The sequence below is a fragment of the Athene cunicularia genome, assembly GCF_003259725.1.
Source record: "Athene cunicularia isolate RWA chromosome 15 unlocalized genomic scaffold, athCun1 chr15_part1, whole genome shotgun sequence".
Lineage (NCBI taxonomy): Eukaryota > Metazoa > Chordata > Aves > Strigiformes > Strigidae > Athene > Athene cunicularia.
Window position 1 is genome coordinate 4,331,588 of NW_020799121.1, and position 10,935 is coordinate 4,342,522.

Consider the following 10,935-nt stretch of genomic DNA (forward strand, 5'->3'; position numbering starts at 1 on the left):
CCCTTCTGCCATTCCCCAGATTTTCACCTGAGGAGGGATAGTCTCTCAAACCTGATGCCATCAGCTGCTAACTTAAGATCTGTTGAATGAATGAGTTGAGTCAGTCCTATGTTGACTGTTTGGGTTTTGTCCTCGGAGTTTGTAATTTGAAAATGTTGTAAAAATGTTCTAGGTGTTTTTCCTCTTTGAAGCAGGAGTCAATGGCCAAGTCCTTTGGCCCTGTGCCCTGTTTGTGAAACAGACTCTTCTTTCTGAAATGGTATGAGTGAGTTTACTGTGTCTTACTTAAACTGCAGCAGGTCCAGACCTGTTTTTCTACAAGACCTGGGTTCTAGGGCTTTGGCTACTTCTGCTTCTGCTCCAGTAGTGCCGCCTCCTGGTCAGAGCAAGGAGGGGAGACAGGTCTGACAAATGCTAACCCCACTTAGGGAGGTAAGCACTTCAAGAGTATATAAAGTGTCTCTTCCACGTGCCTTAGAAACTAACCCTTCCTCTCACTGTTTTGGTCTTGAAACCCAGCTTCTGACTACGGTATGAAGCTGCCCATCTTGCGGTCCAATGCGGAAGATCAGATTCTGTACCAGACTGAGCGTTACAATGAGGAAACCTTTGGCTATGAAGTTCCCATCAAAGAGGAGGGTGACTATGTGCTGGTGTTGAAGTTTGCAGAGGTCTATTTTGCCCAGTCTCAACAGAAGGTAAGCAACAGCTCCTTGCCTGTCATTTTGATTTGAGTTCCTGGCTAAGACTGTGCATGTCCAAGTTGCTTCTGCTGCTTTGCATGCTGGAGAAGGAATGAAATAAGGCACTAATAGTTACTTCAGTTTCTAGAGCTCTTATGGGCTCTGAAACTTTGAGCTCTCTTCTACATTTCAGATACACAGTTGGCCTGGAAAACTGCATTACAGAGTATTCAAACATGCAACTAAACATAACTGGCACTAGAGGTTTACGATCTGTTTAGGCTGTTATGACTTTGAGAAGAAGTAGTTTTGTTTTTTCCCTGAAGACTTGTTCCTGACCTGACAGCATGCTTGTGCTGGAGGAAGTATTGCACAGATTGAATCAGGGAAGTGATCTGGGTTAAATAACTAACTTAAAGCAATTTTTACAAATGTAATAAAACTTGATACTCGTTTGAACTGATCCCAAAAGCACAGTGTTAAATTCAACCCTCTCTATTGCTCTTTAGAGAAGAACAGTCCTTGTCCACTTTTGAAATTCCTTATGTAAAGATGTGGAAGCAGAAGCACAAAGAACTCAAAGCCCTGTGATAAATTGGGAGAGAAGTGGTGTGTGTTTTAGTCTGGCTTTCCCCTGACTTCATCTTAAGCACTGTGCTGCCTTCCTGCCAGAGAAGTATTTCAGGGAACAGAACTGGTGGGGCTGACTTACAGAATGGATGCAAAAAACGGCCTCAGATTAAACTGAAGGACTGAGGCATCTTTGGTTCCTCTTCCTTCATGTGGTTCTGCTGGGATTCCCCAGATGGTGAGTGAAGTTTGAGTCATTACAGCCCTGAGGAGGACTTTCACTCTGAATTCACAGATGTGGTTAGCAGTTTAACATTTTATCTCCTTCAAACTCCATATCCTTCACCAGCTTGGTTCCTCTTTGCTCTGCTGCAGGTTGTCAGTTAGAAATGGTTTAACTTCCTAGGGTGTGGGGTGTCACAGCCACCCTGGGGTGCTAGGAACAGGTCCTCAGCCAGTAGGTTGAAGGAGGGTTTTGAAAGAAAAGTATGAATAAACCAAAATAAAATTGTGCTGTCCTCAGTTCTGAACAGCAGATGCAGGGGTTATTTTAAATGGAGGCAGCAGATTTCAGGGTATTTGAAAGCAATGTTAAAGCTTCAGTATCTTTACCTGGCTGCTTTTGGGCTCTGAATCCTTCCCAAGGGAGTGGAGCATGCATGATGGGACAGTGCATGCTGCAGTACTTTCTGGTCCTGGGTGTATAATGAGCAGAGACCTTTCCTGTTCTGTTCACCCTTCAACCATCACGTGCCTGAATCTGTTCTGACACACTGTCATCTCTTCCACTCTGAAGGTATTTGATGTTCGCTTGAATGGCCACGTGGTGGTGAAGGACTTGGACATTTTTGACAGAGTTGGACACAGCACAGCTCACGATGAGATCATTCCCATGAGTATCAAAAAGGGGAAACTAAGTGTCCAGGGAGAGGTTTCCACGTTCACGGGGAAGCTCCACATTGAGTTTGTAAAGGTAATAAGCTTTTCTGGGCAGAGCTCTGATCTTCCTTTTCCCCTTCTTCCCCAGCCATGTGATGCAGCTGTATGCTGGAAGAGGAGGTGGTAGTAGGTGGGGAGAGTTTCTTGCCTCAAAGCTGCAGCACTGACTTCTTTCTTTTCTTTCTGTAGGGCTACTATGACAATCCAAAAATCTGTGCCCTATACATCCTGCAAGGAACAGTGGAAGGTAAGCACAGTTGTTGAGCCAGAAGGCTCTTCCTGCTTGGACAGCAGCCTGTTGCTTCTCAGACCATGAGATCATAGCTCTTGCTGACCCGCCTCTGGCAAAGCTGTTTCTCTCACAGCAAGTTCCCACAGAGTGCAGTTGCAGAGTGAAATAGGTGTGTAGTGTCCTCCTGCTTCTCCAAGTGCACAAAGCTGTGTCATTTTTGGAATAAGAAAAAAAGAAAATGTATGGTTCAGGACTTCCTGCATGTGGGGCAGAGGAGAAGGGAACATGTCTGGTTAGTCTTAGCTTATAGCTGCGGATAAATTCCCTCTGGCCTTGGATGTTAGCAGCAGCCCTGCAGACAAGGAATTTACAGAGATCTTTTAGCTGGTAGTTAAGTGTTTCTTACCTGGAGCTTTGTTTTGCCTTCTCAGCTTGAGGACAAGGCAGTGTTTTTTCCCAGGTATCAGTTCCTGTGGATAGCAGTGGAGTGTTAGTCAAGTCCTTGCTCTTTCATCACCCTCTTTGTAAGTCTGTGCTGCAGTTGGAGCCTCTCTCACTCCTGAACTGGGGAGGTTGAGGACCCATCTCTGACCAAAGCATCAATTTGCTTTACTATTGGTCAGGGATTGCCAAGTGCTGCTGAAGATTTGGTGTGTAACCTTGTGGGCAGGTGGCACCTCACTGTGTGTGGGTTCTGCAGTTCAGGCTCCAGGCTCAGAGGAGTGGATCTGAGTGGGGTTGGGCCACGCTGCTCTGATAGGTCTGGGGTTGAGGGGATGCAGTGATCTGAGGTAGGACCATTTGTGGAAAGGGTTATTCCTGTGTGCACCGCTATCTGCTGGTCCCACAGGCAGCAGGTGCTTGTTCCTGACTAGATCTCACTGAGCAGCTGTGGTATCTGTGTATGCTGTAAGCGTGCTTTTGTGCTGTAACTTCTATGTGACGTGTAGATGAGGTAGATGCTGGATTTTTTGTAGTTGGGTCTTTAGATGCTCTTGCGTCACAGAGGAAAGAATAGTGGTGTGAGCCTTGCTGAGGGAGGATGCTCCTATTCTGTGGGGTGCTCTGGCCGTGGTGTTGGTTGGTGTCGGGTGCCCTGTTGCCTGTGTTCATGCTGGATCAGGGAGAGGGGAAGGGAGTGACTCAGGTCATTTCCCAGGTTACATTCTGCCTCCTTGCAACCTTTTGTCTTCTCCAACAGATGTTCCAAAGCTGCAGCCACACCCAGGTCTGGAGAAAAAAGAGGAAGATGATGATGAAGATGAATATGATGATGGCTCCAGTGTTAAAAAACAGGCAAATAAGAACCGGGTTCAGTCAGGCCCACGCACACCAAACCCCTATGCCTCGGACAACAGCAGCCTTATGTTTCCTATATTGGTGGCCTTTGGTGTCTTCATTCCTACCCTCTTCTGCCTCTGCCGATTGTGAGAGCAAGCCCCACAGAGCATCAGCCAAGGGGCTGGGAGGGAAGGAGTTGGACCAAACACGGTTGCTTTCAATTTCTCCATATTGTTCATAATTTAAGGAAAAAAAAAAAAAATTCATTTGGAATGAATAGCAGGTCCAGGTAAGAGGGAGCTTACCTTCCCCCTGCCAGCAAGCAGTGAGGCCCTCGCCTTCCCCTTCACACCATGTGCAGCCTCTGATTCTCCCTGGAGCATCCAAGAGTAAACTGAGTCCTGGCTGTTGAAAGCTGATGCTACCAGTCCTGGGCCACGTCCGACACTGAGAGAAAGTCATGTGCTGCAAGATCTCTGCCTTTGCTGGGTGGAATATGGTTCCTTAGCAGGGAAGCAGCCCTTAAAACCAGGCCTGGGTACACGTTTTGTCCGGAAGTGTGGAAGTTTTGTGGTGCCATTGGGTGACTAACAACTGTGGAGGACGGAGCCTGGCTCAGCATCTCCCCAGATGTGTGCAACAGGATGTATGGTACTCACCTGCACAAAGATACCAAGACTCCAGCTAGCTGCTCAGCCTCTGTGGAGACATTCCCCTGCTAAGACTGCAAGCTGCGCCAGGAGCAGAGGGATTTATCTGGCCTGATTTGCTGCACCAGTTGGGAGAGACTTTCCTAGTTTGGCAATTGTAATGTTAGATCTGTCGCAGAGGGATTCTGCTGTAGCCTGCAAGAGGCTGACGTTAGCGTCTGATCAGATGCACTAGTTTTCTGTATTGATTATGGCTTTTATTTCCTTTAATATCCTTTTCTTTTCAAAGGTTTCATTTTAAGCCCAGTTCCTTGTTTTGCCCTTTCTAGCAAGTGACCTCTCCTTTGGAAGAAGCTGAGAATCAGGTGATCTAGAGAGGAGGTTCTGGACTAATTCCTTGACCTTCCTAACGGTTAGCTCCCTGCCCGGTGACTGTGAACAGGCTGTGCCGTAGGACAGAGTGAAGCAACCTTGCGGGTGCTCCCTGTGGGCTCTCGTTGCCTGTCGCAGGGACCAGGCCTGCCTGCAGCACTGGGAAGTGCAGTGCAGCTGGTCAGCGGCTTCACTTAGCTCGGCCTTTTGTGTATCAGGGCACTGTAGTCAAGGGGCAGGTGTCCAGCATTTCAGTACTGTAGAGCAAGGTGGCTTGTTGCCCTCCAGAGATCTGGAAGTGAGCAGAACACTGGAGACAAGGTCACCCGCTTCCCCCGGGGATATTTCTGCAAGAGGTGTCTGTTTCCACATGCAGAGCCTGTGTCTGCCTGACAGAAGCTGAGCAGAGCAGAAGCCCTCGCTGTGCCTGCTGAGCAGAGCTGCAGGCTCCAGGGAGCTGCCTTCCTGTGGCCTTGGCCTCTGACATATTGAGCACTTCGGGCTGGCAGGAGACGTGTGCTGGAGCAGGATCTGTGCCAGGCAGGGTTGGGTCCTTGTGGGTCAGCTTCAATGTTGGTGAGCTCTGGGCTCACAGACACTTTACCTCCTGCTATCTCTGTTCTCAGAAGTGCTCTCTCTTTACCCTGAGCAGTGGCACTGGGTGGTATCCTCCCTTGCTGCTCCTCCCTCCTGGGCCTGAGTTTTCCTAGTGGTTGTTCTGGAGTTTGATCCCCTGCAGTGGCTCAGCCTTTCTTTGAGCTGAGGAGGGTCAGCAGAATTCCTTAGTTTCCAGAAAGGAAACCATAGGAGCAGCCTTTTTGGTCTGCTGGGCCCCAGCAGCTGAATCCTTTGCTTCCTCCTAACCCTCAAGCTGTGATGTGAGATGCCAGCTCACTTGCTCCAGAACTGGAGCTGGGGGAGGTGTCAAAGCTCTGCTCTCTGCAGCAGTGGCACCGAACCTTGCCTTTCTGATTGCATACATCGCTGCTATAGGCCTGACCCTAGTTCTGTGTCTGAGCTGAAAAGCAAGTAGTAGGACCTCAATTCCCTTCTCTCCAGTTGCACAAGTGGTAACAGCCAGTTTGGGAGAAGCAAGAGGGTCCCTGCCACATTGAAGAAGACAGGATTTAGAGAGAGCAGATCTTAAGAACAAACTTTAGGATGAGAAGGCGGTAAGCTTGAAGTTGTATGCTTCATCTTCTAGCTGCTGTTAAAATCCTAGTACTTAGAAAACTCTTATAAAATATGAGCTCTGTTTTGTTTGGTGACAGTGCCTGCAGAGATTCTCCTGTGTTTTGGGGATTGCTGTAACTGGAGCAAGGAGACATTTAGATCTTTATCAGTTTTGAGAAGCATGAACTGCGCTGATTTGTTAAGCAAAGAACCTGGGCTTGAAAGCAGCAAGCTTCTCTGTAAGGAGCTGTTTTCCTCCAGGCCTTTTAGGTTGCATTTTATTTGAGCATCCTTGAAGCAAGGAATCACTCAGCTTCTTGTGGCTCACCCAGTAATCTCTGCACCTTGCCTAGTATGAGAAAAGGGGCGTGCATTTAGGTGGGCAAAAGTCAGACAAGTCTTCTAGGATAGTTTATCCCTGCCTCTCCTGGCAACCAGGGCACCCATTTGGTGCCATCAGCCGCCCTAAAGCAAAGCTGTGCAGAGGGTGATCTGTTGTGTTCCAGTTGCTCAGTTCAAATTAATTTTTCTTACTTGAATAAGAGAGAAATAGTACATCCTTCATGACTTCAATTTAGTTGTTTTGGCTCTCGTTTTATGCATCTTTGACTACAAAGCTGGCATCTGGATGGTTGGGGAGTTCCTGATCCTGTTATGGTGCTATGAGCAGTTTTCCTTGTTTGTTGGTCCATCCCCTCCTGACAGGTTTGCCTTGGAAGGAGCCTTCAAACAAAGCATGTAGGAACATGGGAGGATGGTGGGGGATAACCAGTCAGCACTTCACTGGGAATGGTATGCTCAGGCTGGCTCCCCTTGCTGTCTCTGGCTAGCATCTGCAGGCCAGCCAGATGGGTATAATGAGGTACCTGGTCCTGACCAGGGAAAGAAAAAGTTTGGGTTGACTGTAGCTTTCCAGCACAGGTGTTAGAGGGAATATCCAAGACGTCGTTTAACTGAGACCAGTTAGAGGCAGGCCTGTTTGTGCTTTGTTGCCTCCTGCCAGCAGCAGGCAGATGAAGCACAGTCCCTGTGCAGCAGTGTGGGGAGCTGGGTCAGAACAGACCCTGGCTTGATTCGTGGAGCAGTTGTGTAGATGGAGGCAGGTAAGGCAATTTTAATAAAGCTTTCACTTAATAAAGGGGAAGGTGACACCTTCGGTCATGTTTTGGGCCTGGATCCAGCCGCAGGGTAGTGGTTCCAAAGCCTATTTTAATTACCCCCTCATCAGCCCCTCTTGTACCTTTAAGCTAGGACATTTTCCCCTTCTGTGTGTGTGACTAAAACAACAGCGCTCTGACCCTTTTGAGTATCCCAGGTGGCAGTAAGCAGAAAGCCAAATTAATTCCCTTCTCTTTTTGGTGCCTTTGTCTCAGACTTTGAATAAAAGTCTATTTGAAGAAGCTTCTTTTTTTTTAAGGAGCTTCTGAGTTGTTTTTTCTTTTTCTCCAAGGGATAGACATTCCCTGCCCTCGTGATCAGCTGGGGACTGTCTCACTGTCCCTGGATGCCAGCTCCAGAGGTCGCAGCTGAAGCAGAGAACTGTGAGCAAGTATCTTTGGTTCCAGCCCTTGAGGTCAATGGAAAAAAAAACAAACTAGTAGGGGATGGAAGAACTGGAAGAGCTCCTTCAGGTCTGGTCTTCCCCCCAGAAATCTCCTGAAGGCAGGATGGAGAACTTCCAGACAGTCTGGTGCCTGCGTGTCTGCAGTTCGGAGCTGAGTCAGTCACGGCTGGGTCCTGGTTGTCGTGTGGTGCTCACAGCTTCTGGGTGCAGTGTGGCTTGAGGGGTCCTGCCCCCCAAGCTCACTTGCTGAAGGCTTGCCCTGCATTGTTTGGGTCTGAACAGGGAGCAGAGACCTGTGCTTTATCCCTTGGCCTTCCTTTAAGTTGAAATGGAATTGCAACAGCCAGGGAAATGTCTTGATATGGGAAGTATGGTATGAACAGGCCTGTCTTTGACAGAAAACAGCAGGAGGAGAGAGAGGACCAGCAGAGCAGCTTCAGCCCTTGATGTGAGACAGGTTCCGAGCAGCTGCAAAGTACCAAGTGTTTCAGGCTCTGTTTGATGCTTGAACGTGGGAGAGATCAGTCTGCTTCTTGCACTTACTTGGTGGGGAGGGAAATATCCTTGCTGAGAATCCAAGGGAAATGGGAGCTGGGCCAGCACTGAGCTAATTTACCTACTGACGCTTCTGCATCTCCACAACAAATGCCAAAGTCTAATACAATTCAAGGATGCTTTTTTTTAATGTCAGCCTGGTTCCACCAGTCTGTCTTCACTGGCTAGTCCCAAATAGGCTCCAACAAGTATTCTCAACAGCACAAACACACCACCAGGCTGGAGTTGTGAAGGCTCAGAAACATGATTACACGAATAGGCCTCCTGTGCTGCACCCCTGCTTCACGCCCTACCCAGCGGGGCTGGGGCATGTGTGTTTCACCTTGGATCCAAACGGATTTGTCCCAGGAGTATAGTAGCAACTGCACTGAAATGGTGCTGGGCTGGATGGGAGAGGTGAAAGCAGGTCCATGTCTTCCGGGGCTCTGGCTTGCTCAGAGTTTATTGCTGTATATTAAATACTATTTTTGGAGATTGGGGGGAAGATGTGGGAGGGGGAGGGATGTGGTGGCACTGTCCCCAGTCTGATCAGTGGGATGCTACTGCAGGCTATTGATAGTTTTTTTTTTTTTCCCAAAAAAGTGCTTTATTTAAAAAAAAAAAAAAATCAACAAAACAGAAGTGCTTTCCTCCCTCCTAGAAACAGTACTGGCTGATTAGAAAATGTGAATCTTTTGCAGACACCAGAAGTCTCTGCTAAAGAGTTTGTGTGATGGCGTTTTCAAGGCAAGGGGTGAAGTACAGCTTGAATCCGTTTAACTGGGGAGAGTGTGAATGGAGGAAACGCAGGGTCTCTGCCCTGGGGTTGTTCCCAGTCACCCATAGTGGGGATGTGTTTGCTTGGGCTACCAGGCTGTTCTGTCACACTATAGCAACTCCTCAGCTAGGGCACTGCAGTGGAGCAGCGTCTGGAAACTTGCTGGCAAGTGGGGACTTGAATATTTTGTGGTTTCTACAAGGGCTTCATGTATTTGGGGCTTTCCCGCTTGAGAAGCAGCCAGGTTGGTAAAGCAGCCCCAGAGACTGTGAGAGCAGAGGCAGGGTTTGTGCTCTGTGCCAGGAAGCAGTAGCCAGGCCTGCGAGATGCTGGGCAGGTGGCGTTGATGTTTGGGTCCCGTTGTCGTAGCAGGTTGTAGCGTTGGCAGGTCAGCCCACTGCTCCATAGTGCCCGGCTGTGTAAGCTGGGACGCGAGGAAGTGACCCGTGCCCTTGGCATTAACGACGTGTCACAAACTACTTGAAGCTGCAGGTCTAGGTTGTCTGTAAAGGCTAAAGCAGTGTGGGGAGAGATCTCCATCTGTACTTGTCACCAGTACAATGGGCTTTTAAGGAGGATTTTTTTATTTTACTGTCCATTGCTTTGTGTTATAACAACTTGCAGTGACATTTTTTTTAGTTGATTTTGCAGCAAGCTTGAGCCCTGGGTGAAAAGCACAGATGTCTATTTCTGATTGCATTGGCTTTGCAGGGACTAGTTTGGGGGAAAAGATGGGTGTGGGGGTGGGTTATTTTATTTTTGGTACATGGTAGCGGTTTTATTTTTTAATTTCCCCAGGATGTTCGGTTGAGGGAATGTTCTGAAATCTACTGTCTGGCAGTTTTAACCAGCAGTGTGTTAAAGGAAAATAAACAAAATTATATTGTCACTTGGATGAGGTGGTCCCTCTTTTCTAGTGGTGGGGGCAGAGGAGCCCCCTGTGCTTTACGGCTCACGGTGTGGGAGGCTGCGACTGACTGCACTGCGGAGGGGACTGCGGGCTGCCGCCGAGATGCAGTTTAACATCCCACCACTGCTGCAGCCCAGAGCCTCTCCCTGCCGCTGCCTGCCTTGGGTGTAGCTCCAGTATTCTCTTGCCAGTTGTTCTAGGCGATTAAGTGCAAGTTGAACAGTACAACATCCTCTTAAAAGTGCTGATGTGGACCTTGTTGCTTCCTGCCCAGATCAGGAACACCAGAGATGTAATCTACCTTTGGGGTTTTACAAGCTGCCCCGACTTCAGCTTGAAACTGCATCAGAGGTGGTCAGAAGGCTGCAGCTGGAGCAGAAAGTTACACTTTCCTTCTCTGTGTGCCTGCTCTCGGGGGACAAGGGACCCTGGCCCATGCAGAGCAGCTGCTCTTCCAGTCAGCCTGGGTCTTTGGTCTGTCCTTCCTGGGGCGCAGGATGGAGGGACCAAACCCGATGCAACGAGGAGGATTTGAGAGCACTGGCATGGGCAAGCTTGTTTGAAATAGCATTCAGCTGGCAGTAGCAGGCACGTGCTGCTTACAAGCAGCAGTGAACGTCACTAACCACTGTTCTAAATCTGTTTCCAGTCATCTTGAACATGTTGAATGTTGGCTGGAGTCTGAAACGAGGATGCAGATGTTTCTTGTTCTTGCCCCAGTTCCCTGAAGGGATGGAGGTGATTCTTAGCAGCTCTTCAGTGGCTCTGGCAGGCTGGTGGGCAGCCCCTCTTTTGGGAAGATCCTTTCCTCAGTGAGATGCTCCTGTGGGATGCACTGTTCCTGCTTGGATCTGGGTCCCAGCTCCCCGGGGACAGCAGATGGGGTGTCCCCAGGCCAGGGCAGCAGTGGGGTGTGCCCTCCATGGCACCCCCCTGCTGAAGAGTGCTTGTCACTCTCCCCTGAAAGGACCAGGGCCCTCCGGGGGACACCCGCTTGCTGTAATCAGACCGTGATTTGATTACCGGGAGACGCGGGTGCTCCCGCCGCGCGGCGAGGGGGTGACTGCCGCCTTTCTGCGTGGCGCCTCACAGTGCCGGGGGCTGCGGGGAGGGGGAGCAGCGCGGGCGGGGCCGGCTCGGTGCGTTTCTTTACCTCAGGTAACTCCCACCTTCCGCCCCCCTCCGTGCCCCGCTGCGCGCAGCCCCCGGAGGAGGCGTCGCCGCCGGGCCCGGGGCCGCCCCGGTGGGT

At 49.5% G+C, this 10,935-nt stretch overlaps 2 protein-coding genes across 2 annotated transcripts in view; both read left to right on the top strand.

Annotated features, from left to right (window-relative positions):
* Nucleotides 1-231: 231 nt before the first annotated feature.
* Nucleotides 232-9,665, top strand: MLEC (malectin). The gene is made up of 4 exons (XM_026859780.1): nucleotides 232-698; nucleotides 2,050-2,226; nucleotides 2,382-2,439; nucleotides 3,626-9,665. The coding sequence occupies exons 1-4, from the start codon at nucleotides 534-536 to the stop codon at nucleotides 3,853-3,855; spliced, it is 630 nt and encodes a 209-aa protein (XP_026715581.1). The 5' UTR covers nucleotides 232-533; the 3' UTR covers nucleotides 3,856-9,665.
* UNC119B (unc-119 lipid binding chaperone B) overlaps nucleotides 6,994-10,935 on the top strand; it is a 10,691-nt gene continuing 6,749 nt past the window's right edge. Inside the window, exon 1 of the mRNA XM_026859928.1 lies at nucleotides 6,994-7,003. Within this exon, the coding sequence (XP_026715729.1) occupies nucleotides 6,994-7,003 (10 nt within the window). The remainder of the gene's footprint in view (nucleotides 7,004-10,935) is intronic.